This window comes from Narcine bancroftii, chromosome 7 (genome assembly GCF_036971445.1).
Source record: "Narcine bancroftii isolate sNarBan1 chromosome 7, sNarBan1.hap1, whole genome shotgun sequence".
Lineage (NCBI taxonomy): Eukaryota > Metazoa > Chordata > Chondrichthyes > Torpediniformes > Narcinidae > Narcine > Narcine bancroftii.
In genome coordinates, this window is record NC_091475.1 from 161,762,484 (window position 1) to 161,787,210 (window position 24,727).

General features: G+C 42.3%; 1 protein-coding gene across 2 annotated transcripts in view; it reads right to left on the reverse strand.

Annotated features, from left to right (window-relative positions):
- LOC138739294 (E3 ubiquitin-protein ligase RNF149-like) overlaps nucleotides 1-24,727 on the reverse strand; it is a 56,734-nt gene that overhangs the window by 30,974 nt on the left and 1,033 nt on the right. For both annotated transcript variants that reach the window (XM_069891059.1, XM_069891061.1), the window contains exon 2: nucleotides 24,047-24,303. In XM_069891059.1, coding sequence (XP_069747160.1) covers nucleotides 24,047-24,303 — 257 coding nt within the window. The remainder of the gene's footprint in view (nucleotides 1-24,046; nucleotides 24,304-24,727) is intronic.

Consider the following 24,727-nt stretch of genomic DNA (forward strand, 5'->3'; position numbering starts at 1 on the left):
ACTGCTCCGGAGTTCTTTTTCATAATGCTTGGCAGATGTGTCAGACAATTCTTGTGGAAGAACAAAGTAGCTAGAGTCTCCATGGACAAATTGGCCTGGGACTATAGCCTTGAAGGGATGAGGCTCCAGGATTTTTAATATTACTGGGTGGCTCAGGCAAGGTTTATTACCTTGTTCTTTGAGGTGGACAGTTTACCCTCCTGGGCACAAATTGGTTTAATCACAGTAGGGGAGGAGATAGCAGGAGACGTTATTTACAAATGGGATACAAAATTAATAACGCAAAAAACAGACAACCCGATACTAAAGCACTTAATTCGAACGTGGCAAAAAGTAAACCAGATTGTTGGGTTAAAAATAGGGTTGTCCTCAAAAACACCCCTACCCAGAATAAATTAAACCCTATGACTATGTGTAATAAAATCCTGGACACCTGGTGCCAGAAAGGAATCAGATGTGTCGAGGACTGCTACGAGAAGGAACAGCTCATGTAATTTGAACAACTAAAAAATAAATTTGACTTATCAAACAAAACTTTCTTCTATCTTTAATTAATATCTTTTTTGAGGGACAGATTAGGTCCATCTATGGCCCTGCCACAGTGTAGTGATGTGGAGGCTCTAATTCAAAGGGTGATCACACATAAATTTATTTTGGCTATCTGCTGTTCCAAAATGAGACCCTGAATCTGGGCCTCCATAAGGTGAGGCAAAGATGGGAGTCAGATTTGGGAACAACAATTTCTGAACAATGCTGGTCCCACCTTTGACAGGACAGCATAAAGATGGTTATTAATGCCAAATAGACTGGCGCGATACAACTTTTTGCACCAGTCATATCTCACGCAGCAAAGATTACATAAGGTCAAACTGGAAATTTCAGACGTGCTTTAGATGTGGCGTAGAGACATGAACTTTTGTGCATTTGACATGGCTATGGGCCAGGGTGAGACCCTTGAATTAGGGAACATTTTGAAAACAAAAATCACAGGGGTGGAATATCTGTAGGACCCACCTTGTTCCTGCTGGGAGACATTATGGATGTGTGTCCAAGATGGTCTAAACATCAAATTCAATTTGTGAAGGTCACTTGGCAGTGGCCGAGAAATGGATAATGGTTACTTGGAAATCTAACTCTCAGCTAAGCAGAGCAAGATGGAGCATGGAGATGCAGAGCTGTGTTTCTCTGGAGAAAATTACTTATACAAAGGGGAGATATGGCACATTCATTGAGGTATGACAACCATACCTGCGGCACGTTGAAACGCAGGTGTGATTGGCCTTCCCAGAGCCTTTCTCAAAGGAACAATTGGATCTCACAACCTTTGAAACATGGAGAACAAGGAAACAATTTGGAAATCCTGCTGGATTTCCTTCCTTATATATTCATATTAATATTTTTAATAACTAATTTTTTTATGCTTTGGTTTGGGTTGAATGGGAGGGAAAGTGAATAACAGGGGGAGGGAGGAAGGAAAAAGGAGGACCCGAAAACTATAAATAAAATTTTGAAAGTGTCCCCATTGACAGTTCCAAATTTAACCTGTAGTGGTAACATTTCCTTCATAGAAGTAGAGATCCCCTAATAGGAGTAATGTTCAATTAACATCGCACCCTTTTTCCAGGTTCTAAAGCCAAAGTTCTCACAGCTGTCTTTAAAATCCCTCTGATCAATGACAGGAGATGTTGTCTTGGCCTAAAAGATCACCAAGATCAATCACTTGGTGTTCTCCATCACATGACAAGGAAACAACAAGGCAGATGCAACATTGGCCTCTTTCAACAGAAGCTTGAGATATTGGACTGAGCCCACTGATGACAAATATTTGAGCAAATGATCAATTATAGTTTCTCTAAGGTATTCGTCCACAGACAGGAGAAAGTCATCTTTTAAGTGGATTTGAAATGGATGCAGGAAAGAGCATTCCACTTCAAGGGGAAAGTCCTGGCTTTTAGTTGTTTTCACAAGATTATGCAAACTGCAATATTGCTTACATTGCAGTTATAATTTGTGGTAATTAGTCAAAGTTCAAAGGGTATCTTAGGTTTACCATATGTTTTTCCAAATATCTGAATAGTAAATTAAATAATGGTAGCATTGACAACAATTTTGTTGTTGCTCTAGATAACTGAACAATGCATCCCGTGCAGTTATGTGCAATCTACATCTTGATGGCATCTTCCTACCGGGATAAATGTATCACTGCCAGCATCTTAATGGTCATAACATGTCTAAATAAGAGTTGCCTCTAGTCCAAGGCCTCTACATCAATCATTCATTTGTGATATTATCTCAGCTTTTACCTTGTTTCTCCCCCCTCCCCCCCCCGCCCCACCCCACCAACCTCCCCATCTCTCTGGCATGTACAACATGCTTAGCCTAACTTGCCAGGCACATCCAATTGCTCTGCATTTTTTAAACATCTGCAGTCTCTTGTCTTGGTCTTTCGTCGATATTCTACTCTCCAACTGAGTCCATTCGCTCATTGAACACATAGCCTGGTTAGATTTATCCTCATTGTCACCCCAGCTTCACTTTATTAATGATATCAACCACCCTCCCAACACATAATAACCCCTTTCTGACAAAGGACCTTTAAACTGAACCTTAACTTTATTTCCTTTACCATATTTGTAGCCTGACCTGCTCAGCATTTCGAGCACTTTCCAATTTTATTTTAGATTTCCAGCATGTGCATTTTAAAAAAAATCCTTTGCTGACATGTGTTTTCTGCTGGATCACAAGAACACGTCAAAAACATTCGACAAATTTATTTAGCCATTCTAGAAAATCACAGCTGACATTCCATTTCAATTCCACGTGTTCATCCCATCTCAGTTCCCCCAATTTCCTCGGTCTGGTGAAGAAATTGGTGGTTTCTTATCCCAACACAGTGATCCCCTGTTCCATCAGACTCTGAATTAACCCCATTAAGCTAATTTTCGTTTCAAATGTTCCAACATCTAAACTTGAGCATATAGGCTTTTTTTCTCCCCATTCACTCTTCCTTGGACAATGCATTTATCCCACTTAATTCAGTAAACCTAAATTGCTCCCTTTCATATTTATTTTCCTTCCCAACTAAGGCAACTGTAACAGATTGTTCTAACAGATATCACCCAAGGAATTTTAAAAGATGCTCATGGAAACAGCACCCTCTAAAGCCACAGGATGGGAGGTGTTCCTTGTCCTCGGCAAAGTTTGCAAGCCAGGTTACAGACAGCAGATGTTTTGGGCCATCTCTTCTGGGAAAATATAATTAGAAGCAGATTTCAGTTGTTACGAGCCTCATGACTGCACTGCCTGCCAGATTCAGTTCAAACAGTAATTGGCCTCATTGGCCACAAATGATGAGTCGGATTACAGAGAGGAGGATGGGAAGCTCGTAAAATGCTTCGAGAACAACAAGCCGAATCTCAAAATGGGAAAGACAAGGGAGATGATTGTGGACCAACGGAGGCTGAAGATTGACCACTCTCTATTACACATCAATGGCTCCATCGTGGAGATCACAAAGCTCCTTGGTGTGCATATCCACGACCCACACCACCTCGTAATTAGTCAGGAAAGCACAGCAGCACCTCTACTTCTCAAGGAATTTGAGGAGAGCAAGGAAACCAGCCCCCAATCTCGACAATATTTTACAGGAGCAAAGTTGAGAGTACCCTACCTGGCTGCATCACTGTGTGGTATAATAGCTGCAAAGCATCGGACGAGATGTCAATGCGCAGGATGATTTTAACATCAGAGAAGATCACTGGGGTATCCCTTTCCTCTACTGATGACATTCACTTGGAGAATTGCTCAAATAGGGTTAAAAAAAATTATTGAGAACCCTCACTACCATTAGGTAGGAAGTTCGAGATCAAAATCAGGACTGCCAGGCTAGGAAATAGCAGGCTGAGAGATTCATAAACAGTATCCTCTAATCGAATAAGTAATTCCAAAATATTTAGATATATTCATTTTGTATATATGTGATTATTATGTACTGACTTTTGTGCGCGCCATCTTCTGTAGAAATGCTGTTTCGTTTGGTTGTAAATGCACAGTAGATGATAATAAACTTCATGACTTTCTTTCTTGGATAGAGCAAAAGGGATGAGGAGAGGCAGTCTGATGCAGGTAACAAATGTATCTAGCCCAATACTACCCTGAGGAACACAGCTTAATTCTCTAATGGGCAAGAAAAATCCACACAGCCTTTCAGACCTGAAAGAGTTCTGAAATTCTCACTCTCAACCAACCTATCTTCCTCTGTGCCCTAAACGCTACCCTCTACTCAATCTTCTACTTGTATTAAAAGGGGCTTTATAAATGGAAGTTTTTGTTACTGTCCTTAATAGATCATGCTTCTTAATTACAGAGTTGATCTTCCCATAATAGTGGGAAAAAACAAAAACTACAAGTAAAGGCAATCTCAGTAAGTTCCAATATATCAACTCTTTCCAAAGACCAGAATATCAGTTTCAAAGATAACAGATTTTATTTCGCTGCTGACGGTGATGGCTTCACTTTCTTTGCAGCAAAACTAAAAAACTTGTCCATGTTCCACCCACATGATCATAAATTTAACAAGCATGCACTGAACCAACATCAACTCCCTTAAGTAACAGTAATGGACTAAACTGCAAACTGGCTTGCTTAACACATCATTGGGCTCTCACAAGGCACACTCTGGAGTTTTCCTCCCAACTTCAATTTTGCAATTGTGGATGTAAGTGAGTACAAGATGACTTTAGAAAACAAGGTTAACAAGAACACTAAGAGATTCTACAAGAATATTAAGGCACAGAATAACTAGGCAGTGAATCGGGCCCCTTAAAGAACAACAAGGTCATATGTGTGGAGACACTGGAGATGGGCAAAGTCCTAAAAATAAATTTTACATCTGCATTTACTGTAGAGAAAAACAGGGAAGTAAATAATTGAGGCCTTAAAGAGAGTACACATTACAGAACAAGAGCTGCTGGAGCTCTTAAAATAAATGAAGATAGATAGAACCCCAGGACCTGATCAAGTGTATATTTCATTTGCAGATGAGGAAAAACACACCAAAATACTGGAGGAACCCAGTTGGTCTTTTCATTGTCTAGAGGAGATAAAGACATACTTTCTCTATGTGTGTGTGTATGTGAGAGAGAGAGAGAGAGAGAGAGAGAGAGAGAGAGAGAGAGAGAGAGAGAGAGAGAGAGAGAGAGAGAATTTAGTTCTGCAGTTTTACAGTCAGCAGCAGCAGGTGGGACTGGAACAGGACAATCTGGCAAGCTTGTGAAAAAACCCATTTGGAAGACGGGTTGTGAGTGTTTAGTTCAACTTGGTCAAAACCCTTGTAGTCCATACAAGAAGAGAGGACTGGCTGCCTAATATTTCACTTGAAATAAAGGAAACTAAAAGGAACTCTGTGATGACCTGAAAGAAGAAGGAGGTTACCATGTGGATATCCCTGATGGGGCAAGTTTCTTTGACAAGATACTGACGTGGCTGATTAAGAGGAATCCGTTGTGGATGTCCAGTGAACAACAAATCTCTCTCTGAAAATTGACAAGAACCTTCCTGAGTACTAACCATTTACCTTTCAAGCACCAAAGCCTGGTGAACTTCATAAATGTTAAATTCTGTGCACGGTATAAGAATTGCCTGCATCCAATAAACTTGGAGGAATGAGAAGTGAGATTGGACTGTGAATCAAAGAATTTTTCTGAATTTACGTACGCATTACATACACGTGCACTTAGAATTAGAAGGGGATTGTTAGGTTAGTTAATAATAAAAAGTTAAAGTGTAATCCTGTTTTCATGTTTAAAGATAATTAAACACAACTTTTGTTTAAGTAACCATGTGTCTTGGTGAATATCTATTGCTGCTGGGTTTTGGGGTCCTCTGGCCTCATAACAGTGAACAATCTCTCCAATGTAGAGGAGACCACACTGGATGCAGTAGATGACCACTGCAGATTCACAAGTGAAATGTTGCTTCATTTGGAAGGATTGTTTGGGGCCCCAAATTGTGGTGAGGGAGGAGGTGTGGGCACAAGTAGAACATCTCCTACGGTCACAGGGATAGGCCTCAAGGGAATGATTGGTGAGAAGGGAGGAGTGGATTCTGGAGTCACAGAGGGAGCAGTCCCTGAGGAAGGTGGAAAGCTGAATATGTGTCTAGTGATGGCGATTGAGGTAAAACTGGCCAACTGGATACACAATTGGCTTGATGATAAAATACAGAAGGTGACAATGGAGGATTGTTACCCAGACTGGAGACCTGTAACCAGTGATGTGTGACAGGAATCAGTACTGGGTCTATTGTTGATTGTCATCTACATTAACAACTTGGATGTTCATGTAGTTAGCATAGTAAATGTGCACGCCACCAAAATCAGTGGTACAGTGAACAATGAATAATGATATCCAAGATTACAACAGGATCTCCATAAACTGGGAAAGTATGCTAAGGAACAGCAGATCCATTTTAACTTGGGCAAATGCGAAGTGTTGCATTTGGTCAGTTAAACTAGGGCAAGATTGACATAGTGAATAGTAATGCCCTGGAGAATGTTGAGGAAAACAGAGTCTTAAGGGTACAGATACATAGTTCCATAAAAATGACTGTAATCTCCAATTGGAACTTTATGGGTTAATTGAACAGTGCCAAATGTCCAGAATAAAGATTAAACTCATTTATACATCACTGTTTATCATCAGGATGGTTTAAAGTACAGTTCAAGGTTAACAATAAAATAAACTGAAATTCACCACACATGACAAACTAGGTTCAAAACAAAACCTATTCAATATAACAGTGCATTTGTAAGAAGAATTTACATTTGTAATGCAAGCACAGCCCAGGGAAGGTTAGATTATTCTGGGGTAGGTTTATAATAGATCAGCACAATATCATGGGCTAAAGAGCCTGTTCTGTTCCTAAATTCATTTGCATAAAGTGCCTTTTCAGGACACTATTGAAAGTGCAATTTTTGCATAAACTGTAATGAGGCAGGGCTCAGAACTGTCATTACTGCTTATTTACGTTGTAAAAATGTGAACTCAATTATTGAGCTTTCTTTCTAGTAAACAAAACCAATCTATAATTTCTCCAGGACTACAAATTCAAACCAATCTATCTGAACACTCCAGCAAACCTCATCATTCAGTTGACCCCCACACCAACGTTAAGAACCCCATAAGATATATATTCAACATCTGCACTCTCTCCTTCACATTTCACCGGTCAAGGTTATCACAAACATCAGGCTCTATGTACTCTCCAACACCACTCAGTTTGATCTCATTATCTTACACCACCTCTAGTCTGCAAAGATTGAAACAGTGTTTACTTTTAAACTGTCATGTTTGCCAACACCTTAATTTCAAAATTTTCATCTTCTTGTAATATCCGACAAGCCTTTAAAATTTGTGTTCCTCCAATTCTACCCACTTGCATTACTATAATTTCCACCCACAGTCAACTACAACTGGAACACCATATCTCCATCACACGGCTCTCTCCTACCACTGGAAGACCATATCCCATCACACTGCTCCCTGCTACCACTGGAACCCCATTCCGCCATCACATTGCTCTTTCTCTACCCCCATTTTTTTCCAAAGGACATTTATTTGAAACCCTTTTCTCCCTCACTGATATAATCCCATTATCTTGTATCCCAGATATTTCATATTTCTAACATCAATGGTATTTTACTTTGTCAGTTTTATAGCACAGGAATAGGACCTATAGTGCAATACACAACAGTTCTGTAGATACTCAGACATCTATAGGAAATATGAGCAAAATACAGGCAGATATCTGAATAAAAGAGTGGGGTGAGATGAGTACAGATGAAGGAGGTGGAGAATGGGTACAGGCAAGAAGTCACGCTGATATAGGTGGGAGGGTAGAAGAGAAAAAATAGGATAGAAGAAAAAGTGATAGAGGAATAGGTTGTGCTCTGTCTAGAGAGGGAAAGGAAGAGGGTGAGAAACTGGAGGAAAGAAGACAGAGGGATATGGAATGAGAGAGACTCGAAGAGGGGTTTAATGGAAACTTGAGAATTGATGTTCATCGCCTATGTTACCCTACCACCAAACACATCTTCCCTGCTCCTCGCCTCTCTGCTTTCTGCAGTGATTGCTCTCTCCCTCGTCCACTCATCCCTTCCCACTAATAGTCCCCTTAGTTCCACCCATGTGACCACAAGAAATATAACACTTGTGTTCACACCTCCTCCCTCACCACCACTCAGGATTGTGGTGATATGACCACCAGTCTACTGCAGGGGACGATCTCCGTACCTGCAGGAAGACCACCTAAGGGGCTGACTCCACCTGGTCAGCTCTCAATCAGCTGACCTGAATATAAACCTGAGCCAGCCCCTCCTGAGCCAGTCACATGGGGAGCTACCAAGGCTTGAACTGGTATTCAGAATTTTACTGTTCTACAGTCTTGAGCTTGTGCTTGCTTGCTGCTACCTCAGTGCACCACAATTTATTCCAGTAAAAATTTTAAAGGGAGACCATGGAGAAGTTTCTGACGATTGGGAGCCTGGAGATCAACCTCCCAACACCCAGGTGCACAGGCACGTTTTGAGATCTGGAAGCACAAGATTGAGGTGATCAACACCATGTGCTCCACACCAAGCTAGGCCCATGCGCTTTCCAGGCCATCAAGGACTGCACGGACTATGAACCTGCAATGGCTGTCCTGGAGAGCATGTACAAGCCTCCGACAAACGTGGTCTATGTCCGGTACCTGCTCAGCATCAGGTCCCAGAAGCCATATGCCCAGGTCGTACGACTAGTTACAACCCGAGGGGCAATGGGCAGTGGAACACATAAATGGAGTGATCTGGAAGGCAGTCCTCCTGGCCCTGAGATCCAAAGGCTGGTCTGTTGACTACTGGCAAGAGGCCCTCCCCAAGGCACTCCATGCCATTAGGTCACTCTTGTGCACGGCTACTAATCAGACCCCTTATGATGAATGTGTACCAATAGCCTTCTTCACTTCTTTGTCTACCTGTGTTGTTATTTTCATGGAATTATGTACCAGTATTCCTAAATTTGTCTGTTCAATTATGCTCGCCAGAGCCCTACTACTTGCTGGACAAGTCCTGTCCAGGTTTAACCTACCAAAATGCAACACCTTACACTTGCCAGAATTAAATTCCATCTACTATTCCTTGGCCCATTTTCTCCATTCATCTCGATTTCACTGTAATCCCCGCCAACTTTCTTCACTATCCACAATCCCACCAATCTTGTTCTGTTAAAATTATTATGGCTATATTTCCAGTCAAATACAGCTATGTGGAGAACCATAGCCAAAATACATTTCCACACTGACTTAAAAATATGACAGGTGGAAGAGACAAATTTAAAAATACAGATTTTATATTGAGAGATCATTCACAAGCAACATATTTATAGCTGGGAGGGGCATTTAATTATATGATGTTATGACAGTACTTTAGCTACAGCATTTAGAGTTCTATCATTCATTTACAGGACAATTTGTTATAACAAACTGCATCATTTTTGGATGTAAAATATTTATTCGGGATTCAGAGCTCTGTGTTCCCAAAGCAAGGAAAGTTGATAACTTCCTAGTTTAAGCTATTTTGGTTACAGATAAAACTAAGAATGATTTGATTAGTTGATTAAAGGGGCAAGGTTTTATTTTTGCAGATTATCTGTTTAAATAGGAAGGGTCAGAAGCCATTTTATAGCCATAAAATAGCAGAATCAGATGAGGTGTTAAAGGAATACTTAAACAGAGAATAGAGAACCTGTTAAACAGGTTTCCAGCTCCTATGAAAACAATGAATTGCTTCAAGCAAAAACTAGACCAGTTTCTAACTAAAAGAAAAAAGAAAAATATCCTTTGACTCCATTGTTGATCAAGGTTAGGATGGCCTCCTGGGTTTGTTTTGATTGCACACTTGAGCAGGAGAGAATTCCATCCCACCTGCTTCCAGCTTAATCACAGATCTGCTCTTTCATTCCTCTCCCTTCACACCATCCCTACTTCCTTGCTCTAATATCTGTTACTTTTGAAACTTTCACCATTTCTATTGAAATAGAAATTGGTTTATGGCTTATTTTTCAAAGGGGATTGCTATTTCTAGAACCCTGCAAAAACAAGGTAGAGAAAGACAGTGAGCAGCAAGTAAAAAGCGTACTCATAGTGATGCCATTATTTCCAGCAAGAATAAAAATGATCAGCTAAATCTCACCATAAATGCATCTCAAGTGGAAATTATGAGAGTTTAGTTCACTCATAATTTGTATCATGTAATTAATCTCCATTTGCTGCTGGTTACTGGACAAATTGCTGCCCTTTTATTAGCCCCCTTTTCCACTGTCCCAGGAATTAACTGGGAATTTATTGGGAAGGGTGTGGGGAAATATGTATTGAGGGCACATTCCCCACAGAACTGGGCAGGCTGGCCCGCCTGCTGAACTGGTAGCCCCCCCCCCCCCCCCACTTAAGACCCCTAATAAAGGCTGAGAACCTATTCTCCTCCCTCATACCTACCCTTGAACTTGAGCCAGCTGCATGCAGAGGCATGCTTGGATCTTTAGATCAATAAAGCCTTTGGGCCTTACTTCATGTCTGTGAGTGGTCATTGATCTCGCTACAATTTATTGATCTAAAATTTTAAGCACCATGGACAAAGCGATTCAGTTGGAGAAGCTGGAGATCGACCCAAAGGATCCAGAGGCCTCCATGAAATTTGACATGTGGCTACATTGGTTGAAGGCCTACATGAGGTGCCATGAAATCACAGCAGACAGCGACGAGTATGACCTACTATTTGCAGCAGTAGGCCATCCCACATAGCAACTGATCTGCGATTGCACAGACTATGAAGAGGCGATGGCCTTGCTCTGGCAGCAGTATGGGGCGCCGAGGAACTCAATGTACGCGCGCTTCCAGCTTGGCTCCTGAAGCCAAGGCCCAGGTGAGTCAGTCGACAAGAGCTGGGACAAGACTGTGGGTGCTGAGACATGATGGTGGCTGTGTACCAGGAGGAGGTCATCCACGATGGGCTGGTCGCTGGGTTCCACTGCCAACACATCCATGAACGACTCCTGGAGAAGAGCGATTGGTCCCTACAGGTCTTGGAGATGGCCCGGGCCATGGAGATGGCCCAGAAGAACACAGAGGCCTACACCATGGCACATGTGGCCCACAGATACACTGAATGAGCGATGCCATCACCTCTGACTGCCGCTGCAACTGCCGAGCACACAAGGTGCAACTACTGTGGCCAGAGCAAGCATCCACAAAAGTACTGTCCTGCACAAAGCACGACCTGCTCGAACTGCCGGCACAAAAGGTATGCCGATCCAAGCCTCCTGTGAGCAGCGCCACGTGAAGCCCACATCCCGCAACGCCATTTTGGATCAAGCAGCTCAAGTCATTACTTCTAGTTGGCAGAACTTCCGGGCCCACATCATACAAGGAGGGACATCACTGCCGACTTTGCTTCCAGGCTCCACTGCGTCGTTTCTTGGGGGTGGCCATCCTCATGATCTCCCAGGCGGTCATCTTGGTGGCCGCCAATTTAACGACACGGCAACAGCGAGTCAGACAGCAAACCAACATTAGCCTCGATCATCTTGGACCAGAATCAACCACACCAGCTGGGATGTGCCATGATGGACATAGAGGTAAACGGTCACTCCATGGGTTGCCTGTTCGACATGAGGAGCACTGAGAGTTTCATACACCCAGGCACCACTGAACGCTACTCCCTGACCATGTCCTCTGTGAAGTGTCGGGTAGCGTTCGCCTCAGAGTTCCTCTCGACAGAAATCCACGGGAAGTGATCCGTGAACTTAACCGTGAGGGAGACAAAATATAAAAATTTCAGACTGCTGGTGGTGCCCCATCTCTGCGCCCCCATCATTTTGGGACTGGATTTCCAGTGCCAGCTGAAAGGGGTTCTGATACAGTTCAACAGCCCCCATCCCCCACTCACAGTCACGAACAACCAGTTCAGGGAGGTCCCGCCCACCCCCCCCCCCTTTATAGAGAGGCCCAATCATGCACCAGGAGGCTGGGCAGTGCTACCCACCTGTGGCCTGGCCACCCTATAGGTCTCTCCCCCCCAATTTTTCAAAAATCTCACAACAGACTATAGGCCGGTGGCCACTGAGAGTAAACAAGTACAGCCCGGAGGACAGGGGATTCATTAAGTCCAAGGTGGAACGGTTGCTGAGGGAGGGCATAATAGAGCCCAGTAATAGTCCATGGAGGGCACAGGTGCTGGTGGTAAAGGGGGCAGAGAAGAACCAGATGGCGATTGACTACAGTCAAACCATCACCCTATTGGATGCCTACCCCCTGCCCCGAATTGATGATATGGTGAATGAGATCGCAAAATATAGGGTCTTCTCAACCATAGATCTCAAGTCAGCATACCGTTAAATCCCTAACCACTCAAAGGACCAGCCCTACACAGTTTTTGAGGCTAACAGTCAATTGCACCAATTTTTACAGGTCCCTTTCGGCCTCACAAACAGGGTGTCGGTGTTCCAAAGGGAAATGGACAGCGTGGTAGACGACAATGGGTTAAAAGCCACTTACCCATACTTGGATAATGTCACTATATGAAGCCATGACCAGAAAGAACACAACAACAACATGTGGAGGCTCCTGACCACTTCAAAAGCCCTCAACCTAACATACAACCAGAAGAAGTGTGTGTTCAGCGTGGAGTGGCAGGTGATCCTGGGGTACGAGGTGGAGCATGGTGTGATTGCCCCCGACCTTGAGTGCATGCGCCCTCTCCTGGAATTACCTCTACCACAGAACCCCAAGACTTTAAAAAGGTGCCTGGAACTCTTTTCGTATTATGCACAATGGGTCCCCAACTATGCTGACAAGGCCCAACCCCTGATAAAAACCATGACCTTTCCTCCATTGGCAGAGGTCCATAAGGCTTTCAAGAGCATCAGGGATGAGATCATCAAGGCAGGAATGCACGCCATCGACAAGTCCGTCCCTTTCCCAACGGAGAGTGATGCCTCTGACCTCGCCCTGGCTGCCACACTGAACCAGGCAGGCAGGCCAGTGGCATTTTTTTTGTGCACCCTGGAGGGCCCCAATCACAGACACTCTGCAATGGAGAAGGAGGCACAGGCTATAGTGGAGGCTGTGCTCCATTGGAGGCTCTACTTAGCCGGCAGGCCATTCACCTTGCTGACAGACCAGAGAGCTGTCTCCTTTATGTTTAATATCAAACAGTGGGGCAAAATTAAGAATGACAAGATCATGCAATGGAGAACTGAGCTGTCCATTTATAATTATGAGATTTTGTACCAGCCGGGTAAGCTCAACAAGATGCCCGATGCACTGTCCAGGGTGCAAATAGATCACCTCCATGATAGGCTCTGCCATCCCGGGGTCACAGACTCTACCACTTCGTGATGGCCCACACACAATTGCCCAGTCTGTGCGGAATGCAAGCCGCAGTTTAACAGCCAGAAAGAGCCCACCTCATTAAACGCCCCTTTGAACGCCTCAGCATAGACTTCAAGGGGACCCTCCCATCCACAAATCAACAGCTATTTCCTGAACATTATGGACTAATACTCACACTTCCCATTCACCATTCCCTGCCCAGACATGACCACAGCCACAGTCATTAAAGCACTCCACACCATATTCACTCTGTTCGGGTACCCCGCGTACATGCATGGTGAGTGGGGTTCAGTGTTCATTAGTGAGGAGCTGCGACGTTACTTCCTCTCCAGGGACATAGCGACAAATAGAACCACCAGCTCCAACCCCCGAGGGAATGGCCAGGTGGAGAGGGAAAACGGCCCCATTTGGAGGGCAGTCCTCTTGGCCATAAAGGCGAAAGGGATGAATGTGTCCCAATAGCAAGAGGTTCTCCCAGAAGCGCTGCATCCCACCAGGTCCCAACACTGTAAGGCTACAAATGCAAAGCCCCATGAAAGATTTTTCTCCTTCCTTAGGAGGTCGACGTCAGGAAGCATGTAGCCAGTCTGGCTGATGTCCCTGGACCAGTGCTCCTCCAGAAACACGTTAGGACCCACAAGGTGGAGCCACTAGTGGAGGAAGTGGACCTCCTGCATACAAACCCCCAGTATGTACTGGTAAGATACTCATAGGGACGGGTCGACATAGTGTCCATTCTGTACCTGGCATAAGAGGGAATTCCAGCGCAGGAGGTGCACCCGATTCCCTTGGGCAGCGATCAGCTGGCCCTGGGGACCACCAAGGTTGAGGACTTAGGGGGACCACCCGGGATGAGGACTATGGGGGACCACTCCCAACACGACCCCCTAAATGCTTCCCCCCACTGGAGGTTCCCCCCCTCGGTTACGACTAACCACCCCCCCCAACTCCCACAGACATGGGAGACACTGACATGTCTCAACCCCCCCAACAGCCAACTCAATGATCGAGCTATTGGGCCACCAGAGCAAGAAAAACAGCCAGCAGGACTGCAGAGGTCCCAACGACAGGTAAAACCACTGAAGGGACTAAACCTGTGAACATTGCAGTGCAACTCATGGACTATAAAGACAGTGCCCCACATCACCCTGCTGGACTCTATCTAAAAAGGAGGGGTGAATGTGGTGGAACATGGTATTGTGGACATGTTCCCCACTGAGATGGCCTGGTGAACTGTAGCCCCTCCTCTTAAGACCCCTAATAAAGGCCAAGAACTCTAGTCTCCTCCCTCATACCTGCCCTCGGACTTGAGCCAGCAGCTTGGATCTTTAGATCAATAAAGCCTTTGGGCCTTTCTTCATTTCTGTGAGTGGTCATTGATCGCACTACACAGGATCCAATGGTAAAGGAACACTGTTCAAACGCCAACATCAAATGAGATCATTCCATGCCTGGGATTAACTGCCTCTACCCCTACTCATATCCCTCTTTGCTGACGCCGGCATGCTGATAAAACAGTGGAAAAAGGACCACAGAAAGTCACCTGTTTCCAGTTGAAGGTCGAATACTCTGATCCCCGGGGATGAGTTGTGTTCAGTGGAAAAGCAATTAGTGTCCCAGTTAAGGGTGGAAACAGCACAAAGAGCTTCCTATCCTGGGTCATGGCACAGCCAATTAACTGGGATGCCAGTGAAAAAGGGGGTATAGAGCTGCTGACAGAAGTTTTGGCATGAGTTCCATTTATTGTAGTTTGTAAAACAAAACCTAGTAAATTGACATTGTCTGGTTTTCTTTTTTGCTGACTAAACGAGTGGTTTTCAAACTACCCCCCCCCCCCCCCTCCCAAACTCACGTTCCACCTTCGGCAATCCCTACGCCATAAGTGCTCTGTGATTAGTAAGGGATTGCTTAAGGTGGGATGTGAGTGAGAAGAAGGCTGAGAATCACTGCTCTAGACCTAATTGTTACTGAAATATTTTATTTGAGAAAAATTGTCATTTGTCCATTTCCTTTGGAATTATGAAACGTTGCACATAACAAGTCATTTAGATACGATTAAAACAGTGGTTTTCAAACTTTTTCTTTCCACTTACATCGTGTCAGCACCGATGGCATAGGGATTACTTAAAGTGGTATGTGAGTGGAAAAAAAAAATTTGAAAACCTCTGCTCTAAAATAAACTGCTTTATTTAAAATCTTTATTTGTATCCATTTTATTGCATAGAGGGTGAAATCAATGGATTTCTAATAAAGTTTTAAAAATTAGAAAGAAAACTAGAGCTCTGGAATATTCTTGAATTTGCTTTCATCAGAATATCAAAACAATTTCATTCTGCTTTTTTTTAAACTGGATCAACTCAGTTGATCAATATCTCACTCTAAATCTAAAGAAATCTATCTTCAAAATATCGTCACATTCTATCAGAAGTTTAATATTTTGGTGGCTACTGAATTACTTTTAAAATCATAAACATGTTAATGCAATGTCATCCTAAAACAACCTATTTCTGTTTCAACATTAATATTCAAATAGTTGTTTGATCTTACATAGTTTTGAAATGGAACATTTGTAAAATTATTGCATTGGTAATCTAGATTCTGATATTAGAGGTCAGAGATCAAACTCAACCACTCAGCTGAGAAATTTGAATTCACGTTTTCAACAGCATGCCCATTTCACCACCGGAGGAGAGAATGGTGCATGAATAACAACCTGAGTTTCAACATGAATTAGATGAAGGAAACGACTGTGGACCAGGAGGACCACGCTCCACAAAACATTAATAGCTTGGGAAATGGAGAGAGTAGAGAGCACCAAGTTACTTGGAGTCCACTTAAGAAGTGACTTGTCCTGGACACACAACGTCTCCTCATTTGTCTGGAAGGCATATCAGCAACTGCTCATCCTGAGAAGACTAAGGCGACAAGGCTACCAGCCACCATCCTGTCAACTTTCTGCAGAAGCTTTATTGAGAGCATCCTGGCCAGCTGCCTCAGGGTACTGTAGAGCATCAGATTAGTAGACAATCCAAAGGTCCATAAGAGCAACAGAGAGGATCACTGGAGCCTCCCTCCCCCCATTGCTGTGATTTAATCGGTATCATTGACTAAAGAAGGCTTGCAAAATCAGCAAGGACCCCTACCAGCCCGCACACAGCATTTCTAGCTGCTCCTGTTGGGAAAGAGATAGAGGAGTATCAGAGCCAGAACCACCAGGCTGAGAAACAGCTTCTTCCCACAAGCAATGAGAATGCTGCACAACTGATGAACCATCTGTAACTCTACTATAATATTTATTTATTTCAATATTTATATATACTGTGCATTTGCATAATTTGTCTGTATGTGTATTATGTCTGTCTGTGTATTTGCAGTGTTTTGCACTGAACACCGGAGAACTTGGTTTTGTTGGGTTGTATTTGTATAATCAGATGATAAAAAAAAACTTATTTTCACTAGATCTACAGTACTTTTGAAGAGTAAGATTAAACATTGGCTTGATCATAAACAAAATGGTGATTAACAGAATGGTTTTCCTGCTACCAATATATTGAATAATGAGGTAGCAGAATATATGGGAAACAAATAAAAGGCTGAAAATACTCAGTAGGTCAGGCAGCATCCCTGGAGAGAGAAGCAGTCAATGTTTCACATTAATGACTCTTCACTGGGAATACTTCAAAATTTATACCAATCACAAAGCTGAACAAAAACAAAAGCCTTTCACAACACTTCTAAGAAATAGTCTACTGCCTAGTTTACCTTGTTATATGCTCATTGAGCAGAGCCTATTCATTAGACACTGATAGATCTTCAGTCCGCAGGAAGATCTTCACAAGATCTGAATCAAATCTTCCTTAATCTTAAAATGTTCCTCAAAATCCTTACTACTCAATGAATTCTACCTTATCTTACAGTTAGTTGTTGTCTGGGAAATTGGTTGGTTATTTTAATCAGAAGAAATTTTACAAACATTGGTGCTGAGTGAGAATAAAATGGTGAGATGGACAAGCAACAGGCAACAAAATGACAAACATGTTTTAAACAGTACAAAGAGAGGTTTTGTTCAATGTGAACTTTGGATATACAGTACACACACACACACACAAAATGCATAATGTCTATTTATAAAAATTTCAAAAGAGATATGGATTACAAACCACTCACTGAATATATCTGGTCAGCAGAAACTAACAAAGCCCATTAAACATTTAGGTGCTTTATAAAATGGCATTTAAGTGCAAGTAAAAACGGTGTCAGAAATTTATTGATAAAGCCTTCCTTTATCTTTATCTTGCGCTATTTTTTTCATTTATTTTGTAAGGTGGTTTATATAAATGTTGGCACTGTATGAAGGCTGCTGCAAAACAACCAATTTTGTGACTTGCTCATGACAAATTCTGATAGTCAGTATATTCTGTCTTTCTTTTGGCATTGGTTTTCAAACCTTCTGATAGCAGAGAAACATTAAGTTTCATTATATGACTGGTCAATTGCACACTGGAAGAGCAATGGATTAGAACCAAATTTGTTTGACCAACAGGATCGGGTTCCTGCCCAGATTTTACCATGATTGTCAGCATGACCTTACATCAACTTCAGTTCACCCTGACTGATAGCAAATTATCCCTACTTTCCTATTGGCTTCTGAAAGCAGGTCTACCTACTACAGGCACCTCAAGACACTGGGTATATAAAACAAGACCTTAATTCTGTTAAAGTTAAAATAATAGCTTTTACCAATTTTAGAGATGTAATTACCAAAAACAAAAATGGATATTCAACACAAGAGAGTGGAGTTGGTCAAAAGACTTTAGTCGTGTCCTTAAAAGAAAATCTTTGGCTTGGCTTCGCGGACGAAGATTTATGGAGGGGGTAAAAAGTCCACGTCAGCTGCAGGCTCGTTTGTGGCTGACCAGTCCGATGCGGGACAGGCAGACACGGTTGCAGCGGTTGCAGGGGAAAATTGGTTGGTTGGGGTTGGGTGTTGGGTTTTTCCTCCTTTGCCTTTTGTCAGTGAGGTGGGCTCTGCGGTCTTCTTCAAAGGAGGCTGCTGCCCGCCAAACTGTGAGGCGCCAAGATGCACGGTTTGAGGCGTTATCAGCCCACTGGCGGTGGTCAATGTGGCAGGCACCAAGAGATTTCTTTAGGCAGTCCTTGTACCTTTTCTTTGGTGCACCTCTGTCACGGTGGCCAGTGGAGAGCTCGCCATATAATACGATCTTGGGAAGGCGATGGTCCTCCATTCTGGAGACGTGACTCATCCAGCGCAGCTGGATCTTCAGCAGCGTGGACTCGATGCTGTCGACCTCTGCCATCTCGGGTACCTCGACGTTAGGGGTGTGAGCGCTCCAATGGATGTTGAGGATGGAGCGGAGACAACGCTGGTGGAAGCGTTCTAGGAGCCGTAGGTGGTGCCGGTAGAAAATAATTGACTGCTAAAGGCACAAATGCCAACAGTGTCAGAAAGGACAAGTTTTAGCCAAATTCTGGAAAGGTTCCAAGGCTGCAGAAGCATTCAGACCAAAGATATCCAAATAGAAAATTAAAATCTTAAACATTGCCAGGGGAAGGAATATAAATGTTGGACCATGGATACTAGTTATGGTGTAGCATTGAAGATAGTCAACAAAGCTTTGGATTGACCAGCTCTCATGGAGTGAGCTGAATTAAGGTAATGGTTGTCACAAATTTACACTGTTAGATTTCAACATAGGCTTTTCATGTTGCTGACCTCGTGGTCTTTTATTCTTATTGATGAATTCTCCAAGATTCAAGTCAAAGAAAGATACACAGTATGGAATGTACCCTGCAGTTCCCGCTAACTAAGAAAGACACATTTTACATTTTTGTTCATTCTCCCCACATTCTTATCAACTCGTCTATACACTAGGGACAATTTAAAATGGCCAATTAAATTAGCAACACACACCTTTGGGATGTAGGCAGAAACTGTCGACACAGAGGATACATGATTAGTGTAGCAGTTAGCATGACACTATTACAGCACCAACGACCCAGGGTCGAATCCGTCACTGCCTGTGAGGAGTTTGTATGTTTTCACGTGACCATGTGGGTTTCCTCCCACTTTACAAAAGACACAAGGGGTTAGTAGGTTGATTAGTCACAAGGGTGTAATTGGGAGCTTGGGGTTGGGATTTAGAAATCCTTTCAATTTTAAATTTATACTTGCTATAACATTTTTTTCTGCATTTAAAAAAATACCTTAATAACTTTCTTTGTTTCACTGGTATTTAAACATAGCTCAAAGTAAAGCAACTGCATCATCTTGGCATTTGAATTACAAATTAAAAAAATAGAAAAGATTGCCTGGAGTAACCTTGCTACACAATGTAAATATACATTTTAGTTTCATTCTTAGAGAATGGGGTGACAGTTTTAACAGGGATTGAATAAATAATATTTTGCCACAAAGTATTTAATGCAGAAGCATTCAAATACATGTTCGTAAATGAAAAAAAACAATTCTTCCAAAAGATTAAAGTTACATAATAACAGAGGAATAAGTCCTGAAGATCAAATACTCCTAAATGTGTAATTGAAGAACATATAGTGCCTCCATAATATATGGGAAAAGACAATTTTTTTCCTTTATTTTCCCTTGTGCACAACAGTTTTTAATTTGTAATAAAAAAATTCACATGATTAAAGTACACATTCCAGATTTTATTCAAGGTTATTTGTATATATTTTGGTTTGATCATGTAGAAATTACAGCACTTTTTATACATAGTCCCCTCAGTTCAGGGCACTGTAATATTTGGGACATAGAATTGCTATGCTTATTAAAGTACTCCTGTTGTTTTAGTAATTTGTTGCATATCCCTTGCATGCAATGACTGCTTGAAGTCTGTGACTCATACATATCGCCAGGTGCTGTGCATCTTCTCTGGTGATGCTCTGCCAGGCCTCTACTGGACTGGTCTTCAGCTTTTCTTGTTTTGGGGGCTTGTCCCTTTCACTTTTCTCTTCAGCATATAGAAGGCATGCTCAATTGGATTTAAATCAGGTGACTGACTTGGCCATTCAAGAATTGTCCAGTTTTTAGCGTTGAACTCCTTTGTTGCTTTAGCATTACGTTTAGGACCATTGTCTTGCTGTAGAATTAAGTGCTGTCCAATGAGTTTAGAGGCATTAGCACAAATTTGAGCAGATGTTTCTATACACCTCAGAATTACTTTTGCTACTCCCATCAGCAGTTACATCATCAATGAAGATAAGTACACCAGAACCTGTGGCAGCCACACATGCCCAGGCCATAACACCTCCACCGCCATGGTTTTTAGATGGGTGTAATGCTTTGGATCTTGGGCAGTTCCTTTACACCTCCACACTTTGTTCTTGACTTCATCCTGGTACAGGTTAATCTTGGTCTCATCTGTCCACAAGAACATTTTTACAGAATTCTGCAGGCTCTTTTAAATACTTCTTGGCCAACTGTAATCTGGCCATCCTGTTTGTGTAGCTAACCACTAATTTGCATCTTGCAGTATAGTCTCTGTATTCATGAAGTATTCTGCACACAGTAGTCATTGATACGTCCACACTTACCTCCTGAAGAGTGCTTCTAATCTGTTGGACAGATGTTTGGGGATATTTCTTCCTTATGATGAGAATTCTACAGTCATCAGCATTGGAGATCTTTCTTGGCCAAGCAGCTCCTTTGCGATTACTGAGCCCACCAGTACACTCTTTCTTCTCAATTATGTTCCAATCTGTTGATGTTGGTTAATCCTAAGGTTTGGGTGATGCCTTTTAATGTTTTATTCTTGCTTTTCCAGCCTCAATGGCTTCTTTGACTTTCATTGTCCCAACTCTGGTCCTCATGTTGAAAAATGGCAACTACAGACTCCAAACATGATCAAAAGCTTAGGATCAAGCCTAAATCTTTTACACCTGTACCAATAAAGCAATTAAATATGCCCAAGTACTCACAAACACCTGTAAAGCAAACTGTCCCAAATATAATGATGGCACTGTATCTCTGTAAAGCTAGTGGATGTGATTTGTAGGGGCAAATTGATTTTGTATTTGGGTTGATTACCTTGAATGTTTACTACAGAAATGGGGCTGGCAGGATTAGTGCAACGCTGTTGCAGCTCCAGCGACCAGGGTTCCAATCACATGCTGTCTGCATGGAGTTTGTACGTTCTCCCTGTGTCTGTGTAGGTTTATTCCATGGTGCTCTGGTTTCCTCCCACCCTTCAAAACGTATGGGGGCTGTAGGTTAATTGGGCAGCATGGGCTTATAGGCCGGAAGGGCCTGTTACTGTGCTGTATGTCTAAATTTAATTTTTTTTAAATTTATACCCGTGTACTAAATGATTCTTATGAAAGATTATTTATAATGTTATACAAGCAGAATAGATAGATTAGTTGCCCTTTGCTTTTCCATATACTTTCTCCTAAACATGCAATCCAAGTTAACATTCCAACTCAGTACTAAAGTCCAGAAGTTATTTCATTTGAGAAATAAGATTGGACACTTTCTGCCTGTCATGTAGTTGTGTGGGGGTGGGTCAGAAAGGAGTTATCTCGGTATTCTAGTCAGCAATCATTTTTCAACAAGCACTGATACCCAAAACAAATATCTGATTATCACAGCAATTTGTGCAACTTTTACATACATACCTAACTATTTGCATTTGTAAAGGTCAATGTTGTCAAACACATTAGATCCATTAAACTAGTTTTATTGAGAACCACACATTTCTGTTATATTGTGTTGAATTCCAACATTCAATTTTTCCAACCAACATGGATAACCTGTTCAGAAATAAACTGAGCCAAATATTCACACACAGACAATAATCATTTTTAAAAATTGGAAACAATCCACCTTGTTTCCAGTGAGATGTTCCTAGTAGAGTTTGCTGCGCTGATCACCTAAATAAACTGATACAGAATAATTTGTAAAACTTCAAATCTACAAAAAAAGCCACATTTTACCAAAACTGGCCTCCCTAAATTTTAATCACTTAGCTATTATATGCCCAACCTTAAGCGCTAAAATTCTGATCATATATGTCATGTGCTCAGAAATTATAGTGAAGCACCTTCTGATGTTTTACTACATTAAATGTGCTATAAAATTGCAATTTTCTTCCTGCTATCTTAATGTTCTCTACTTTTTCTCCTTTGTCAGATGCCCACTGCATTCAATTATTCTACAATATTTTTCTTTTGTCTTTTTTTCTTCCTTCTGTGGTATGAAGTGATGCAAAATAAAACAGGGCAGGATAGGAGAAGAAGCCACAAGCACCAGAATTTGGGATTAAGAGAATGGAGAAATCTTATTGCTCACTATTGCATTCCCAATCACCTTCTAACCACACACCCTCCCTCTACCTTCAGTACATAAAATTGCTGGAGAGACTCAGCAGGTCTTGTTGCATCCGTGCAAAGCAATTGGCAATCGACATTTACCTCCATTTATCTCCCTCTTCCTTCACCTTATATTTTCTCAAAGTTGAGAAGAGACTTCAGTTCCCACTCTTAACATTGTTTGCCCCTAAGCATTCTTCATCTCAAGTAGAATTCTTTTGAAAGTTATTATAAATAACATTATTATTTATAATTGGCAAAAGAGACCTCCTCAGTCAGTCTTCATGAATCAGGTCAAATTAGCAACAAATTAGTTAGTTAGCTTCAAAGATTTACTGGTCTTCTGCGAACTGAGTCACAGCATTTCCCTTTCCTTTCTCCAAGTTTAATATGCTTTCATTTATTAGTGAAAGCAAAGTCAAAACCTTCAACTGATAAATCATAATTTATCAGTTCTTCCTTTTAATAGAGCACAAAGATGCACATCCTCTGTCTTTCACACAATGTAAATCTTATCCACATGGAGCTTTTGCAGTTTGTCCCCAAGATCTTATTCACACAATTCTGGTAAATAAAACTTCTGAACAGAAATTATTCAAAGGTAAAATACATATATTAATACAAATGACCTAAATGTACAAAGTTATTTGGCCAGAAAAACTGAACTACACCTATTCAGAAATTAAGACTAGAAACTGATTAATGGGATATACCACAGATCATATTTCACCGGAACCCTATCCATAGTTCTTAAGTTTTCTGACATGGGGAAAATGGAAAAACCCAGAGGATGCCCACGTAGTCACAGAGAAAAAGTCCCAACTCCACACAAACTGCTGGACAACTGTACCACGTGTTAAATATATAATCTCAGGTACGAAAGGGAAAAATTATATTACATACACTTCACAACCTAAAAAATACAAGAACCTATTTATTTGTTCTAAAGTAAATATCCCACTTTTAATATAAGGAAATTGTCCAATTTTTTGTTAGAAAACATCCCATCTTTAAACAGAATTATGGTTCTGTCAACCTCTTCAACGTTGGTGATGAAAATTCTAGCGATTTTGAACAGTTTAATTGTTAGGTTGTAACAGTTCCTGTAGCTAACACACATTACCAACAAAAGCAAATCCATTCAAGTGGCAACATGTTCAATTATCTAAATTCCTTTGGTAACAAATTTGCACCATTGCATTAACAGTAAAGAAAGAAAATTTAGTCATTTCTACTTCGCCTTTTGCACAAATGATCATGGTACAACACAACTTACCAATGTGGTTCATGGTGACTGTTGCATTTCCAGTTCCAAGAAAATTGTAAATCACAACAGCAGATGCCATTTCTTTTGCAGCATTTAAAATCTTTTCCTTAAAAGTACAATTCCCTCTGGCTACCAGAGCTATCCATGGTTCCCCTGATCTTGGGATAAAATATTCAGTGTTGGTGTCACATCCCAGCTGATCCCGACTGTTCCTGGGTATGCCAATCACTCCTTGAACACTATCTTTCGGAGAACTATCACCATACCTTGAGAAAAAAGAATAACAAACCTTAATTACCTCTCAAGGTTGGTTTATTTAATGTCACGTTGACACCTCCCAAACCTTTTCCAAGCCCCCAGTGTCACTCCCTCCCCCCTCCTCCCCCCCAGTGTCACTCCTCCCCTCCCCCCCCCCCGGTGTCACTCCCCCCCTCCCTCCCCCCCGTGTCACTCTCCCCCCCCTCCCCCCCCGGTGTCACTCCCCCCCCCTCCCCCCCCCCGGTGTCACTCCCCCCCCTCGGTGTCACTCCCCCCCCCGGTGTCACTCCCCCCCCCTCCCCCCCCGGTGTCACTCCCCCCCCTCCCCCCCCCCGGTGTCACTCCCCCCCTCCCCCCCCCCGGTGTCACTCCCCCCCTCCCCCCCGGTGTCACTCCCCCCCCTCCCCCCCCGGTGTCACTCCCCCCCTCCTC